General features: G+C 35.4%; 2 protein-coding genes across 3 annotated transcripts; one reads left to right on the top strand and one right to left on the bottom strand.

Moving 5' to 3' along the window:
* On the top strand, positions 9,428-11,893 carry LOC105156706 (F-box protein At1g67340). The gene is made up of 4 exons (XM_011072924.2): positions 9,428-9,808; positions 10,033-10,331; positions 10,733-10,895; positions 11,062-11,893. The coding sequence occupies exons 2-4, from the start codon at positions 10,075-10,077 to the stop codon at positions 11,806-11,808; spliced, it is 1,167 nt and encodes a 388-aa protein (XP_011071226.1). The 5' UTR covers positions 9,428-9,808; positions 10,033-10,074; the 3' UTR covers positions 11,809-11,893.
* Positions 15,841-17,584, bottom strand: LOC105156705 (REF/SRPP-like protein At1g67360). 2 transcript variants are annotated; one of them, XM_011072922.2, is made up of 3 exons: positions 17,431-17,584; positions 17,122-17,352; positions 15,841-16,561 (listed from the first exon to the last, which is right to left on the bottom strand). In XM_011072922.2, the coding sequence occupies exons 1-3, from the start codon at positions 17,443-17,445 to the stop codon at positions 16,109-16,111; spliced, it is 699 nt and encodes a 232-aa protein (XP_011071224.1). In that variant the 5' UTR covers positions 17,446-17,584; the 3' UTR covers positions 15,841-16,108. The 2 variants fall into 2 exon arrangements, with proteins under 2 accessions (XP_011071224.1, XP_011071225.1); XM_011072923.2 differs by having other exon boundaries at positions 17,122-17,340; positions 17,431-17,541.

Raw genomic sequence — 17,918 nt, 5'->3', positions numbered from 1 at the left:
ACTAAATTTTGAGGCATCAACATCAATCCCCCTCAATTTTTAAGACAAATTGTGAAAAGAAATTCAAATTTGACAAGAATTATTAAGGAACCGGCAATATTAATTAATAACTAGCTAGTATTAATTTGTTGATGAGTGCATCACAAGAAATGTTGAAATTGTGTAATAGAAATCACTCGGCTTCACAATTAGATACCGGCCGGCCGGCCTAACATCACAATGTTTGTCTTAATTGAATTCATGCGAGAAATAAGAACCACCTAATCGACCAACTTTGAGCATGTCGCTCTTTTGGACGCCCCTAATTAATTCTATTAAAATTTAATTTCTTGCATCAATCACCTGCACCTCAAAACTAATTAATTACATCCATCTTTCCTAAATCACTACACTACTGTTCACATTGAACGTCGCATATTAATCTTTGTTGAACAGCTACCCTTATTTTAATTTTCATGTCGATAAGAAAGAGCTCTTATTCTTAACAACGACATCTGACCTGCTGTTAATAACCATCTACGTACATATTATTTCTCTAATTATACATTAATTATGCTTAATGCAACTGTTGTTCACCAACATAATATATATATTATAAATTGTTGTCACACTTTTTCACCTGTCCAATTATTCATCTGTAATTGGATCCCGGTTTTGCTGATGTACACATTCATTATTTCTTAATCTTTTCTCCCTCCACCCTTCCGAATGTGTGTCTTTCTTAATTTTGTAATAATAAAAAGATAAACAGATTTAACTAATTAATACAAGTAGTTTAAATTCTGAGAACAAAGTGCTGAATTTCATTAATTAACAACAGGTGTGAGGAGTGGATCGATCTCCGGCAGCATTACAATACAAGAAATTACATAAACTTTAAAAATTATTACAAACCTTTCTATAACCAATTACAATGGCCCTATATAACAGAAATAAACTTACAATAACTAAATTGGGGAAATGTAACATAAGGGTATAAAGGGGAACATAAAACACTTGCAGTTATCGGCTCAGAGGCCTAAGACCCAAGGCCATAATCTTACTCAAGGTTGCACAAATCACACAAAAGCCACAGAGGCTTTCGAACCACAAAGGTTCCTCAGAAATCCACCAAAAAAATGCCACAGAAGGCTTTGAGGGTTACCACAAAGGAAATGCCACAGAGGCTTTTAGGGTTTGCCACAAAGGCTTTCGAGTTTCAGAGAAGGGAAGAAGAAGACAGAATACTTACTTGTTATTTTGTTAACCATAAACCGACAAGAACCAGCCATTTAAAGAGGCTAGCCAAGGAGGGTTCATTAACGGCCATTTTCTGGAGAAGGTAAGAAGCACAGAAGACAAAGGGCTGGGAAAGAACCCAAAGAGTCGTTTGAAGACGAGAGGAGAAGAGCAAATGGAAGAGAGAAGGTGAAAGGGAAATTAGGGTTTAGAAGTGAAGAGGTGGATTAAGTATAAGGCAACCGGGTTGAACCTTTCAATGCCGGGTTGGTGGATAGCGGGTCTCTGGGCCTAAGTAGATTCGGCCGTCCATTGAGTAAGGCCCAACCATTTGGTTTGGGCCATAATAGTTTTACAAGAGGGATTGGTACGTTTATCTTTAGCAGTGTAAAACAAATAGAAAAAATTATTTGTTTAGTTCTTTAAGTTTGTTTGTTATTCATTTTAGTCGTTTAAATTTATATATTTTAATTTTAGTTTGATAACTTTCAAATTGTTTATTTTAGTAATTTGACTTAAGTTTAGATAATTTTACCCGTACATAACTTTTCAAGATCAAATTTAGTCAATATTTCTATTTATTTTATATCTCATAGCTAATACTCGTCTAAAATAGTATAAGAGTTTAGGTTTATTGAAAAAATATTTATTTATATTATATTTAAATCATAAAGATGAAGTATTAACATCCATCATCAAAAGAACAAAAGAATCACAAATTGATAGATAAAAGAAATAAATTTAATATTGTTAAAGATAAATGATGAAAATAAATTGTTATAAAAGGAAAATTTAGGTTTTGGAAAAGAAAATATTAAGCATGAAATAGTAGGTGGGTGAGTTTGAGTAATATGATGGATAGAGAAAGACGAGTCCACCCGACCCCTCTTCAGGAAGAAATTAAAAGAGAATGTTAAGATAGCTTGAGAAATACTCAAAGGTTTAGGGGCAGGTGCAGGAATTTGGTTCCACTCACTGGGATTCTGCATCACTCCCCAGGTCCAGCTGATTTTAAAAAAACAAAGAAGAAGAAGGTTTAGGGTTCCTAAAAACGTTAAGCAACAATCATCTACTTGTGTTTTTGTGCATATATAGTGTGATTTATGGTTCGTTACGCTAAATCCTCACAAATCCCGATTAACTATTAATTATAATTGCTTTAACTGCTCCACTCAATTGGAATGAGAATGAGAATGAGAATGACAGAATTTTACGCAACCTACCTCCCTCCCTCCCTCCCTACATATATAATACCAAAACATTCACATATATATTATCTACTTTGTAATTTTGGCCTAAAGTCAAGGGCACCAGTACTGTTTATTGCCAACCACAGAAAATGCAAAAAACACAATAATACTTATGGTTTTAATTAAGATATAGCAGAAACAAATTAAGTATCAACTAGATATTAAAAATAGGTAGACGGCGCCAACTCTAATCCATGCACCACTTTTTTATTAATTGTTATTATGTTATCCTAATTAATTAATTAATGTATTCATATTATTATTATTTAAAAATATTATGTTTGTAGTTGTACGTACACATAAAAAAATTACTGAAACTTCAAATGCTGAAATATATATCATCATAACGTTACAGCCTTAGATTTCTATAAAAGATAAACATATCTTGCATACCTTAATCTTAAAAATTGCCTTTTCGGGTAATTCTGTACCACAACTTTTGCCAGAAATGATGATAATTGTTTGGCTGCAATTGCTTTCTTTCTCAATAAGAAATACTCTTTTCCCCTTTTCTCCTTTTTCCTTTCATTCAAATCTATATCCAAGTTTTTCAACTTTTTTTTTTTTTTTTTTATTTCCAAGTTTTTTCAGTAATGTGCTAACTAAAGCTAATCAGCCTTTTTCTTTTCCTTCCTATTTTATAAGGTGAATAGCAATTTACTCTTTGTGATATTGAAAATAAGCAATTTACCTCCTTATACAGGGAGCTAAATTGCTTGATTTTTAAAAATCATAAAGAGATAAATTGTTGTATTTTAAAAATTATAAGAGGTAAATTGCTATTTATTTTTTCATAAGGAGATAATTTGCTCATTTACAATATCATAAGGAAATTCTTATATTTTTTTCCCTATTTTATATAACTAATTTAATTAGTGAATTTGAAATATCTTTTCGTGTTTCCTTAACAAGTAAAAGTACGTAGTCATGTAACAATTAATATCCACTTGCTAGAAAGTATCGGTCCACATATAAATAGGTGAAAGGATCATCATCATCATCATCTTGTGTGTGTGTCTATATATATATATATATATATATATTTAGAGAGAGAGACTAGAGATAGATATGTATTCCACCAACTCCTCATCTTCAACCTTATCTCTTGCTTGCTTACAACAATTGATGATCATCCAAACCTAGCTGTCTTAATTAATTATAAAAATCTATATATATATTAGACATCCATGCATGCATGCATGAGCCATCACAAATTTGAAACGAAAGAAGAAAATGATTATATATATATATATATAATGAAAGGACCAAAATAGGGCCGGGGTTAATTTGTTGGAACTTCACTTACCATACACGTAAAGGCGAATTAACATTTGTCCCTGAAGAGGCAGGCATAAAGCAACCTCACTCACCTTGCTTACACGCCCATGCACCCCATAATCCACCTAACAATTTCGCATGCTGTTGTCGTAGATACATGTGTTTTTCAGTAAATCAATCAGAATTTTGTCTTAAAAGCGTGTGATCAACAGTGTTCATCAGGACCAATTAATAGCTACTAGCGCTTAGGATCTTCTCTATTCTATTCCTTTCCTGCTGCACATACTCATGTTCAAGGTATTAAGGAGAATGGAAATGGAGGTGTGACATTCACTTGATCCATCTGCAGTAGTAAAGTGAGAGAGATCACATCACCCAATAATACCCAATACCCAATGCTTGCAACCCCATATATACTTTCCTCCATAACAACAATATGCATATGCATATGCATGCACGTACACGCAAATGGGAACTACCCTCGTATTCAGTGACCCCACCAACCTGCTTTCCAACATCTTAACCACGCCTAAATATCTAATCACTACTGTAATTTTGCAATTACCTCTAATCAATTTCTTTTACTGCTTATAAACAGGATTATGACCTTGTGTAAATCTACTTAATCACGTCTTTTTAATTTAAAAAATATGATGATTTTCGGACTTTTAGTCCCAAAAACACAACCCCTTTTTTAATTTCAAAACCAGAATGCAAATTATATGTGTGTGTTTTTGATTGAGTGAAAGAGATGTATATGGATGAATGGAGGGAGAAGTATATAAGTAGTGTACAACTCCCCTCCTTTTAAGCAAAGGAACCAACTACCAAAACAAATCAAGAATAAGATGCCTAAGTTATACGATAATTCACCACATACATAAACGTGGTCAACATCATTAATATATCTTAATTTCTCAAAAAGTCGTCAGAATCACCATCAACATCATGTTGCTGTGTACATATATAATAATTGTTATTGCCGACCATTCTGGAAAGTTATCTTCATACCTTTTAATTAATTTCAGAAGCTAAGCTTGCTACCTCCACATATATCCTTCATTGCTTCACTATACATACGTACCTACAATTCATACTACAACCATAATTACGTACTATATGTCATTTTAAAACTTTATTAAGTAATGTTAAAATACTTGGTATATATATACTTGCTTTCCAATTTTTGATAATCTGAAACGTTTCCTAATTGACTACGAAATCACAAATATTTTTGAAAGAGAGATTTATATTTTGGTTTTTGTGGATGAAAGAGATATTGGAGTTGGATCAAGCATCTCTAGCCAATTATATATATATATGCATGGTTGTAGAGATTTTTACACCTACCTCCTATATATATATATATATAAATTACATGTCCTGATCAGTATAATATATACAAGTATATATACGTACCTTCAAATCATTGTACAAGGACTTGTCAATAATTAGAATAAGAGAATTCAGAGCTTGAGATTGGCATGTACATATTTGAAGTGCATTTTTTTTCTATTAGTTTTCTTCAATTCTTAATTTGAATTTTATTGGCCTCATTCATTAAAATAATTAATTTATGAATCGATGATAATAATATGTATATATATAGATTTATAAACATAAAATATATTAAATACAGAAATGTACAAGTGTTTTAATTAATAGTGATATGATAAGTTGATAGGCCTAGCTACGACTGAATTATTATTATTCATGCATTGTAGAAGAAGTTGAACATGGTTTGGACACATGGGTCCCAGGTGGTACGACATGAGTGGTCCTTGAGACCCATGTCATTTCCCAACTTATCCATGTTTATATTTCATCTAGTGTAAATGAGACCAATACCTAAATTTCTAAAAATATTTAACTCTACCATTGTTAAATTTCATATGTTGTTTATAGTGAGTAATATGAATGCCACGAAAACATATTTAACCAAATAAGAAACGGCACAATCAGATGATGATAAACGTTTCTCAACGGTTTTTCGTCTAGTTGGGACAATGCCGGTGCATGTGAGACTAGCTTACATTCATTCACACCAAAACCAAAATTACCTCTCATTATTATATACATATATATATATATGTTAGGAGAATTAGGACACTTAGATTGTATTAATTAGACCAAGCTTTATTCATGGATTTTGCAGTTGTTAGTTTTAGCAATTTTATTAATTAATTTCAACTTGATCACTTTTTATTTATTTATTTCCTATACTTACGTTTGAGATTGCTTTGTTTGGAACTCATAATCATTAATAAAGTTTAATCTAAGCATACAAATTAAATTAAAGGGAACAAAAAGACCTATATAATTATAAGGTAATTAGGTCGACCCCCGCAAGAACTATATATACCTACATTGTATATACATAGTTATATAATATTTAATCATTTCCCTCAATCATAATTTGGAAATTAATTAATATATCTTCCTATCATTGAAAAAATGTATAATGAATCTAGCATGAACCCATGCCCTGCACGAAAATTTATAAATTTTATAATATTTTTATAAGTTTGGAATTATATAAAGATATGCCATATTTTAGTGATAGTCTTATTATATATAATATGTAAACTTATATAAAACTCAATATCGAAGTATATACTGAACAATACTTTTATAAATAACTGTTGTGTTCAAAAAGTGCACAGGTCCAATTAATATGCACTATACTCAAATCTTAGGTCGAAACGAATACAAATCCTGAAAGGGGACCTGCAAAAAAAGTATTAACACTTCGACGGTCAAGTTAGTATTCAATTTAGAAGAAAAATAATCGTAAGAAATGAAATGTATGGAGAAATCGTGATTGAGTAAGCAATTTCGTGATAGAAATTGTGCTAAGTGTACAATTTAAATGCTAAAGCAAGAATAGAGAGTGATTTTTCAAATTATGGAGGGAGTTCCCGTAGAGGGATTGAAGGTGTCGCTCTCATCAGGCTGAAAGTGTCCTTATTGTTGGGCAGAAGATATGCCCGCTGGAGGACTGAAAGTATGCTTTTTGGAGGACTGAAATTGCCCCTGTTGAGGGGTACTGAAATGAGAAATAAAAATAAAAATAAGGATTTCGTGAATAAAATATGGCAAAAGCACGAGTTGAGAGAGTTGATGTGAAATAGCAAGGCAGTTTCCAACTGCTTGAAAGTTTGTCTGTTGGGAGGATGCTGCCTGTATTTATAAGGAAGGGTCCCTTTTCGTAGTGACTCTGTTTATGCGTTGCATTTCCGAAAAAGAAGGCAAAAATCTGGAGATAAGGCACAGTCTTATCTCCTCCTTAACTTGACCTGCACTTCTTTCAAATGAGGACTTCTACTTCTTCAAGGAGTCCTTTCGAGGTAAAGGATTGCAGCATTTTGGCGCACTTCGCTTTTTATAGGCTGGGTTTAGAAGGTGGGGTTGAGGTTCAGTAGGCCTTGTACGAAGCCTCCTTCTTGGATCGAACTGTGTTCCCTCTTGGGTTGAGCCTAGTAATTTTTCAGCATACATTCCTCATGATGTAGGTCTCCTAGGATGTTACGCACCTCTCATTTCTTTATTCTTTTTGGATTGTTTGGACCTATTTGGGTTAACCTATTTTTATGCAAATCAATAATGATTATATATATATATCATATTTTTAGACATGGAGAAAAATTATTCTATAAATTTCAAATATTATATATATATATATATATTCAATTAATATATTTTAAGTAAACAAAAGAACATAATATGTGGTGGTTGATTGAGTCAAATCTATGTTTAATAAATATATAACCGGGGTTTAAATTAAAATCATTCACGCAACCAGTTTGGAAAATTGAATGAAAGCTGCGTATTTGTAGATGAGCTTAAAAAAAATCCGGGGCGGGCAAAGTAAATGTGAGTGGCATGCAAATAATGTTATAGAGTGAAGCACGTCTCTCCTTGATGTGACCGGAATTGTTAATTTAACGGCGACGTGACATCAAGCCGGCGTTTTCAGCTATCTCACGCCACCGCGATTATTTTTCTTCACGCCGTTTATTATTGTTATGTTTTCATGCCCACCACAAACACGGCTTAAGATAATTAATTGTGTATTCAAATTTTTAATTATTTATAACCCCCCAAAAAACAAAATAACATGAAAGCAAAAGCTCTTTTCTTGTGGGTTTGACTTTAAAAAAATAAAATAGAAAAAGTATATTTTTTGGGAATGGTTTATATGAATATATTGTGGTATTAAATGTGAGGAAGGTGGATAGATTAATGGGCGACCACAACCACAACCACAAACTTATATTCAGCTTACCAAAAATCAAGTGGAACTTTTCGTGGATGCTTTTAATAATTATATTCTAAATTAAAACTTCTGAATCTTTATATTATAAGGAAAAAAATTTTGGTATATATATATATAATTGACAATCGACCAAACAACTTTCACACAATAATATCTTTATCTTTATATTTCTTTTTACAAGAAAAGATTGTCTTCTGTTGTTGAGTAGTATTTTATAAAAGTATTTAATGTGTAATTATTTTTCTATATAAACTATAAATTCTCATAGCTTTTAAAGGTAAAATTTAGAATATTTTGAAAGTTATATGTTTCTAATGCTACATATATAAGAGTTGATATTAACTTAAAGAGATTATTATATTGGAACTTGTTGATATTTTAAAAACATATAGCTAGATTTAATTCTCTGTAATCATGATACAAAATTTTTCTAAAAATTTATTGTATAAAGTATGATTATGTGATGAGTTAGTAGTCTGACTTACAAAAATTGATTTTTGTTTTTATATATATAAACTTTAAATAATGTGTATGTAATTGTGGTGATTCAGAATGTGAGTGTCCATTTATATGGGATGAAGAGAATATGTAATTCCACAATAAATTCATACATTTGCGTTTAATACGAAAACTTGATCAACAGTCTCTACAGAAATCGCAAATAATTGAAAGTATTGTATTTATTCATATTCAAAATAAAAGATTGTCTTAATTATTGCTCTATCCTCAATTCCAATTTACTAAACATTTTCCCACTAATTGCATGTGTGTGAGTGTGTGATGTCACTACCAAAACCAAATTATTGAAGAATGAATGAATCGTTTCTGATGATCCATCTTCATCAAATTCACATTCAATCCCCTCAACCACAAACTGCTGCTCATTCATTATTCTCCTTTATAACTATTTTTATTATACAAAATGGATACATATTTTCATTCACAAATTAAAAAAGATAATATTTGTTATATACATTTAGTTTACAAAAAATAAAAAAAGAGGGAGGTGTGTGACTGTGAAGGTGATGGTGGGGGTTTAAGTTTATTATGAAATTATAATCAAGATTTATATGACAAGTGCAATATATTTTTCGTACAATTGAAAAAAAATAATGAATTACAAAGTAAGTAAGATTATATAGTTATAAAGAATAAAATTGGATTTGGGATAAGAATGTAAAAATGGTTGTATTAGTATTAGTATTAGAGTGGATGGGGTGTGGTGGAAGCAATGGAGAAGGGCAGAAAAGGAATCCGAAAAAAGTGGAAAAAATGGCAAGTAAAAACAAACATTGAGTAACTGAACCTGTGTTAGTGCTGAATCAGTGGTTTGACCTTTCAGAGAAGCCCAGAATTTGCTACCTGAATTTGTTACTTACTCAACACAATTTCCCCACTCTCAACCACAACGCGTCCTCCTCACATCAACTAACTACCCCAATTCTTGATTAACTGAAGTTGGTTTTTTACAACTGATTCTCAAACAAACCTTTGGTTTATGGAATAAAAGGTTGTTTGGTTGCAATTCTGCTGCATATGCATTTAAACACATTAAAGTGTGTGTCTGTAATAGAATTGCATGGGATGAGAAGAAGAGTTTGGAAGACCTACTCTACTCTACTCTACTCACCGCCTTACTATTATTTCATCTTCTCAAACTATTATTATTGTATTTTCCTGAGCTTTCGAGCAGAAAGGTTGTTGATTGGGATGAGAGACAAGTAGTACACAGAAAGGCGGAGGTGGAGGATCTGGTCAACGCCGTTTCACCACCTTCTTTATTTAGGTAACTAATAAATACACACAGATCTGTAACCCCTTCTTCTAATTTCACTTAACCCCCCCAACTTTTGCTTTTTTTTTTTTTTTTATTTTACACTTCATGTCGCTGTTGCTGTTGCCTTCTCCTCACTCTCTCTCTCTCCCCCCTATGTGTGTGTGTGTGTGTATATATATATATATATATATATAAGGCCCCCCCTTTCTCATTTATCTGTTAAACGGGCGCAGAGAAAAAAGAACAATCACACAAACAACTGTAGAGTACGTAATATGAGAACCAGGAGAGGCCTGTGTTATCCTAAACTGATGAATAGGTGTGTGGACGACAACATCGGAATGGTGAAGAGAAGGAAAGTGGAACTCGCCGGAGACAACCTCGCCTGCCGGAAAAGGCTGAAAACCTCCCCGGTGGTTGCCGGAGAATGTGATTTCTTTGACGCTTTGCCTGATGATCTTCTCCTCTCTATTCTCTGCAAGCTCAGCTCCACCGCTGCCTGCCCTGCCGATTTCATCAATGTCCTCATCACGTATGGAATTCCCCTCGTCTTCTTTTTGTGAAATAGATTTTATTTCACGAAATTTCCATAAAATGTTCTTTCCTGAGAGAAAAAGTTTGTACATCTTGTAAATCCCTTGTTTATTTCATTTTTGACAGTTCTTTCTTACTCAAATTAAGGTAATCTGCTTTTTTAAGAAAACTGAGCCCATAAACTGTCGCATTAAGGGGAACTGTATTGACAACTATTTTCGCTAATTTATTAGTTCCATCGGTTTATGCCCTGAAAGATGATACTTTTTAATCTGTTTTGTCTTTTAATGCAGAAAAAAAAAAAAAGAGTAATCTTTTGGAAAAATTGATTCAAATTTTCATTTTTCAGGTTTATACATATCTGAATCTAATGTTTGTTCGCTTATTCTGGGTGAACAGGTGCAAAAGATTAAACGGATTAGGCCTCCATTCTCTTGTTTTATCAAGAGCCTCTCAGAAAATGTTGGCGGTCAAAGCCCAAAACTGGTCCGAGTCCTCTCACCGATTCCTGAAACTCTGCGCCGATTCCGGAAATGTGGAAGCCTGCTACACTCTCGGCATGGTTAGTAATTTTAGAAATTTTCTCATGTCGTCCGTTATATTGATCGTTGCTCCTTGTGGTAGCAAAAGATGAGAATCGATGCATGTGTGCATTGTAGGCATACATGCAAAGCTTAATACACAACTTGAGAATTAATCACTGAGATTTTCTATTATTTACTGGACAGATTCGATTCTACTGTTTGCAAAACCGAGGAAGCGGGGCATCCTTAATGGCGAAGGCCGCGATTAGCTCACACGCTTCGGCGCTCTACTCCCTCGCCGTTATTCAGTTCAACGGCAGCGGCGGCACTAAGAGTGACAAGGATCTCCGCGCCGGAGTCGCCTTATGCGCACGCGCCGCGTTTCTCGGCCACGTCGATGCGCTTCGTGAGCTCGGCCACTGCCTGCAAGACGGCTACGGCGTCAAGCAAAATATAGCCGAGGGTCGCCGATTCTTAGTCCAAGCCAACGCGCGTGAGCTGGCAATTGTATTAGCCGCTAATCCATCGGCAGTTGTGCCCAGGTCGTGGCTGACGTGTAACACCCACCGTCACGCGGCGGGAGGCGGGTGCCCTTTGTTGAGTGATTTCGGCTGTAATGTGCCTGCTCCGGAAGCTCACCCCGCGAACCGATTCTTATCAGAGTGGTTTTCGGGTCGAAACGGGGGTATTCCGGGTCCGGGGCTCCGATTATGTTCTCATTCGGGATGCGGGAGGCCGGAGACAAGGAGGCATGAATTTCGTCGGTGTTCAGTGTGTGGAGCGGTGAATTATTGCTCGCGGGCTTGTCAGGCGCTGGATTGGAAACTCCGGCATAAGGTGGAGTGCACACCGGCGGAGAGGTGGGCAGATGAGGATGGAGAAAATGAGGGTAACAATATCCTGAACGGCGGCGGTAATGTCAACGGTGAAGAAGCAATGGAGGAAAGTTAACGGCGAGATGGTGGACTGTGAATGTGACGGTAACGGCACGGGAGTCTAGTGGGGGAGAGAAGTTGAGGGGTGGAAATGAAAAAAAGAGGAAGATTTGAGGCAAAATTTTGTGGGAGTGGGAAAAAGTGAGTTAAAAATGTATTAGTTATGGTCAGTTTTTGTATAGGGAATGTTAAACGTGATGCGAGCTGAGAGATTTTTTTTTTTTTTTTTAAAAAAAACTTTTTACTGTCTCTCGCTCTCTGTAGTCTGTCTGTACTAGTAGTATATAAGGTAGTTTAGTGGGGCTTTAACCAGAGAGAGAGAGGGGTAAGAAATCAAAATTTCAATATCTCAAAATTATACAAAATATTAATTTTGAAATGCTTAATGAATTGGGGTGGAAGAACATACATACAAACAAACATGTATAATGATGGTGAGTTGTTATTGATTAATGTAAATGAAGGGAAAGGGGGGACCAAATGATAAGGGGATTGTTGATGTTTTGAAAGACAGCATGAAATGTGGGTGAGGGTCAGCTCTGTCTGCCTTGGCAGAGTAGAGTTATTGAATTTCTTTCTTGGAAACAAAGTGAGACAGATTGATTATTAATTGGGAGTGGGGAGTGGAAATTATTAGGTGAAGAGAGGATTAATGTGAAATTCATTCAGAATTATAAGCAACCACATCCACTTTCACCTCGCTTGAAATCTGCCTTAACTTTAGGGTAAAGACTGAAAAGAAGAAAGCTCATTTGAATCTACAATATTTTGTGAAAAAGTAGTGGAATTGGATGAGGGGATGGAGGGGGACAGAGAGGATCCTAGGCTAGAGGTAGGTATGTAGCAAGTAATTCCCAGGCAAGTTACTGTTCCTTTTTTGGGTTAGTCAAAATGTGTGAGGTAGTAAAGAGATTGACCAAAGCACAAAAAAGAATTGATTGGGAAGAGGGTAAAGGAAGGAAGAGTGGAAGTTGTCTCAGACTCAGACCTACTTTATGCCCCCCATTCTCCTAAAGAAACCAACAACGGAAAAGCATCCACTGCACATTAATTGTTATTATCATTATTACAACAACAACATCACCTCCACAAATTCAAACCTAGTAGTCACACAACAAAATATAGCCCTCTGCCCCTCATTGTGGTCGACCCCATACACCTATTTAAACCCCCACATCCCCTTGTTTTGTCGGTTGGAGGTGCAACTAATTTTTGGTTGAGAATGTGAAGGACAGTGAGTGATCCATCCATTCTGGGCGCAACAATGCTTATTTCCCATCTCTTTGAGTTTTTCTTCATTTACGGCAAATAATTCATCACTAATCTGTCCCCTACCCCTCAAATACAATTATCAGTGATGCTTCATCCTAACGCAATGGACCCACCATTAAGGATTTTTGCAAATTTCCTTTGAGATGTGAATTTTTTGGACTGGCGAATGCCTAACTTGCAGAATTCTGCAGGTTGATTACCTTTCTTATATAGCGTTTGGAATTAAGATATAGATTAATTAGGTTGAGAAATGAAAAAGTATGGGGCCATGTATTGTTCAATCAGTTTTGTGGGGGTTAGGCCAATGTTGACGCCTTTGTACCTTAGGTCATTTATTACCTCTGCTGGAAAAACCTCTTCAAATATTTAATGCCCATTCACGTCTCACCATAAATAATTCAGCTACTCTTCTACCTTTCTCTTTCATTTGGATAGTGTGTTTGGCAACTACTTCCCTATGAATTGCAAAATTATATATATGTCTCTGATTGATAGGAGCAGGCAAGCAGGCAGGCAGGCAGCCTTAAATTTGTCAATGAGAAAAAAGTCAACAAGACCAATTTATCCACTAATTATTATTATGTGGTGTCGACAAATCTAATTTCAAGGCGGTAACATATGATATGCCCAAATTTTTCATATGTCAGGTAGGGGCATCAATCCGTGACTTCAACACCTGCATTCCCAGTTCCACCTCTACTCTAATTGGGCCTAAAAGATAAGCCCATTTCATTTATTCTAACAACATAATTGTTGGATGATTTGGGTCTTTAGTAAAGGAGTATGTATGTATGTTAATATCACCTAGAATTTAAGTATAAGAACCTCAAAGTAAAAAGTTGAGTCTAGAAGAAAAGCGAACAAGGATTTTATTATCGATCTAATTTATTACATTGTTTAGTTCGTTATGTTCTGTTAGATTACTCTTTTTTTTTCTTTTTTTCATGTTGATCCTCTTTTTTTATGGTTAAATTGAATTATTATTTGTGATTTTTACAAATGGGGTTCATGATGGAGTTTGGGGAGAATTTGATACTAGAATTGATGGAGGATCCAAGGGAGAGAGACAGGGGATTCAAGAGCATTTGTACGAACTGAAAGACTGGTACAGGAAAGACTAAGGAAATGTGGAGCTTTCCCCTACGTCCATATGGCTTCTGGACCTTTGAGCGCCACAATGCCAGATATTCTGGGATTCTCAGATGACCTCCTCCAGGATCATGCTAATGCTTCTTCCTCCAAATAATCGGTTAGTTTCTCACATTTTCTAATGCTTTCTGTATACAGCTAGATGTGCATCAACATGTGTGTGTCTCAAGTACATCAGTTGATATACTTTGAGAGTTTGTAACTTGTTTAGGAGTAGATGTTGTATAGGCTTTTTAGTTCAATAAAATTCCTTGGGAGAGTGAAAAGTATTTCGGAGGACAAATTTGAGCACTGGAAATCAAAACATTAGGAATTTTTGCTCAGCAGTTGATAACTAAAATAAGCTGTTATTGTGCCTTTGTTGGTGGAATGGTGATGATGACCGAAAAAGTATTTCTGTGATGGGGTATGAACAATCGTCTATACAAACAATATACTACGACTCAGACCTGACTGAACTGGATGGTTGATGGGTTAATTCTGGAACCGGTGACAAGGCTGGTGCAGTCTTACTCCAAACCAACTACTTGACAATCCTATACCAAAAGGATGAAACTCGAAGAATCAGGAGGCTACGGAGAACCACATGCCCCAAGTTTTCAAACTTGAGTTATATATTTATCTTCTTTTGTTCAGCGATGGTGGTGCAACTAGAGCTGGTGAACAGAAGTGGGAGGATCAGATTGTGGTTCTTGGTGGAGTAGCAGAGGCAACGGCCCATGGGGGGGTTTAGGCGTGTGAGCCTGTGGAGGAAGAAAATTAAGAGAATAGAATAGACAGACTCTTACTATTAATGCGTTAGAGGCTTTGGCATATGCATTAATAGGGGTGTAAGTTGGATGATAAAGGGAAAGAAATATAGAAAAGCGGCCAGAGAAAAGAGGGATACCGCATGAAGAGAGATAAACCAAAGGAACTTTACTCCAAAAGTGAATTCACAAAATATGAAATAAGAAGGATAGTAGGAACGATGAAATAAGCAGGGCATCAAAAATAGTTTTCATGTTTGATTCTAGCGTATAAAAAGAAAATGAAGAATGTGGGTGAGGTTTTGTTTTGTCTGTTTCCGCTTGTGAATATTGGTCGTAAGTTTTTTAGTTCGCTTCTGCTGTAATGACACATTGAAAACCAGCTTACACCCTCTGCCCACCAAACTCACCTCTCTCCTTATTTTCCTTCCATTCATTCAAATCACAACCATCAATCAACCAATGGGTACTCCTGCACTCACACTACTCTAACCGGGTTTTGACCTAATGTAAATCATTGGATTTGGGTGGATGTTTTACTATTATTTTTGTACATGTTTTTTATTTACAATTTTTTACAGATTGATGCTTTTATCAAATTTGTTGGAGTTTTCAAAATTTATTTTTATAGTGACAACTCTAAATTAACTTTTTGCTAGAATTATTTTGAATGTAATGTGATAATTTGTAAAATAAAAGATTCACAAGAAATTTAAATTAGTAAAAACTCAACTAACGTATAAAATAGATAAAAGTCGTATGAACTACAATCATCGGAAAATCGCCAAATCGAAATTGAATGCAAATCCCAAAGTAGCTAAAGTTAATATTTATTTTCCAAACGCAATTCTTTTTTTATTGGTTCTGAGCTTCGTGCCTATCTTAAACATATTCTGATTAGTTCATTTATGGGCCAAATGACTGATTAGAACAAGAAAATAGACGTCCTCCAACTGTAAAATACTGAACCATCAACTGACACCATAGGGATGTACATAAAGCATGGAAGCATGCATCACACTACACGCCTGTTCGAGATTCATTTACAAGTAGCATACAACACCCATATCTCCAGAGAGGCCTACTTCACCTCAGCACACACCTTATCTTCACACCAAAGCACACTACACAGCAAAGGACACTGTCCTACTCCTTGTTTGATTCACTCTCACTGGAGCTGCCTGTATCTGCCTTCTTACCGGCAGCTGCCTCCACCTGCTTATATGCCTTGGCCATTTCTTCCACTGGAATCAATGGAACATAGTTGAAGAAACTATAACCTTTCGAACTCATGTCTTTAACCAACTTATTGTATTTGTCTGACCAGTAAGCAGCGGTGGGAACAGCCATCTGAAACACTCCATGCAAAGCAGGATACTGATTAGCTTTGTACCACAAAAAAGCCAGTTTGTCCACAGAAAAATGCTTGGAGATTTCAACAGCATGAGAAATGGCAGCAAGTGGACCATCAACTTTAGCTTCCTCTGCCAAGTCTTGTAATACCTTTGATGCTTTCATCACTATTGAGTGTGCCTTGGATGCTGCATTCTTCGCTGCCGGTGGAGCCCGCTCATCGAATTTGTAGGTTGCCTCATCCACCTACAATAAGAAAACAATTTCAAATAAGACCCAACGTGAACATCAGCAGAGTGATCAAGACGGATACAAAAAATCAGCAAGTATTAGTGCCAAAAATTAAATCAATTGTTTCTAATCAGACGCACAGAAAAATTGATAATTCCTTCACAACTCAAGGCCGCCACCACAAGTTGGAGCAGCATAATATCATTACACCGTTAACAGAAGGCCTAGATTGGATCAATGACCACAAAAGTAAAAAAGAAAAAAAGACCTATAACGGATCTAAACCAAAGACCAAACATACCACTGGCAGTAGAGCATAAAATGTAGCAGAGGAACTAAAACATGCAACATACTGCATGAATATTTTCGCTATAAAATCATTCACCCCCTAAAAGATCCAGTTAATTGAGAAACTCTAACTCATGACTAAGAACCAGAAGCCCGATCAACAAGATATGGATCTTGGAGATATCCTAAAGACGGCAGTAGCAAGGTATAAAAAAAATGCATTAATAAGTTGAAATTGCTAGAACAGCTACCACGAAACTGTGGAGGTAAAAAAGAAGTAAATTTACCTTCTTGTCAAGAAAAACAAGGATATCAGTAGGAATGCCTTTGAATCTCTCATAAACAGGGCTTACAACGGTCGTAACGGCGTCTTCGACCTTTTCAACAGTGGATTTGAGGGGACCGGAATTCTGCTTGGCATAGATGTAGAGATTCGACACTAAGACGGCAGCGTTTATCGCCAGAATCCTCACAAAGCCTAGGTGCTCCAATTGCATCTCACTACCCTGCACCTCAACCTAAATCAGAAGAAAAACAAAAATTAAACATCAACACGAAAAGATAATTAAGTGAACAAATAAACTCAAGTAAGTTACCTGTGATGTTGCCATTTCTGGTGTTGAGGATTTTTACTTTTTCTGATTTTTGTTTGAGCACTTCAATTCTTCTGGGTTTATTCTCTTTCTGGCGTTACAATCTAAGAATAGGAGAAGGAATTTATAATGGAGCTGAGGAGTCTGAGCTCCAGGGGTAATTTGGGATATTCATGTCGATGACAATGGATATGAAGACACGTGTCGCGACTTGGAAATCTTCGCTACGAATCATGGAGAACGTTTAAAGAGACACAATTGCGATTTGCGAGGGGACAGTAGAAACTTCAGGAAGCGATAGCTCAGTTTTAAAGTTTTCTTGGAACTTTCTCCAACTTCAATACACAATAATCACTAGCCTTGAATTTGAATCCTAATACAGGCAGCACTGAAATTTGAATCCTATTTTTTTTTTTTAAAAAAAAAAAAAAAAAAACCTCTACATAACCGAAATTCCAAATCCCATTTCCAATTCTGACACAATGTTAAAA

This window comes from Sesamum indicum, linkage group LG2 (genome assembly GCF_000512975.1).
Source record: "Sesamum indicum cultivar Zhongzhi No. 13 linkage group LG2, S_indicum_v1.0, whole genome shotgun sequence".
Lineage (NCBI taxonomy): Eukaryota > Viridiplantae > Streptophyta > Magnoliopsida > Lamiales > Pedaliaceae > Sesamum > Sesamum indicum.
Note: the sequence above shows the minus strand (reverse complement) of the source record. Positions and strands in the feature narration are given on the sequence as shown.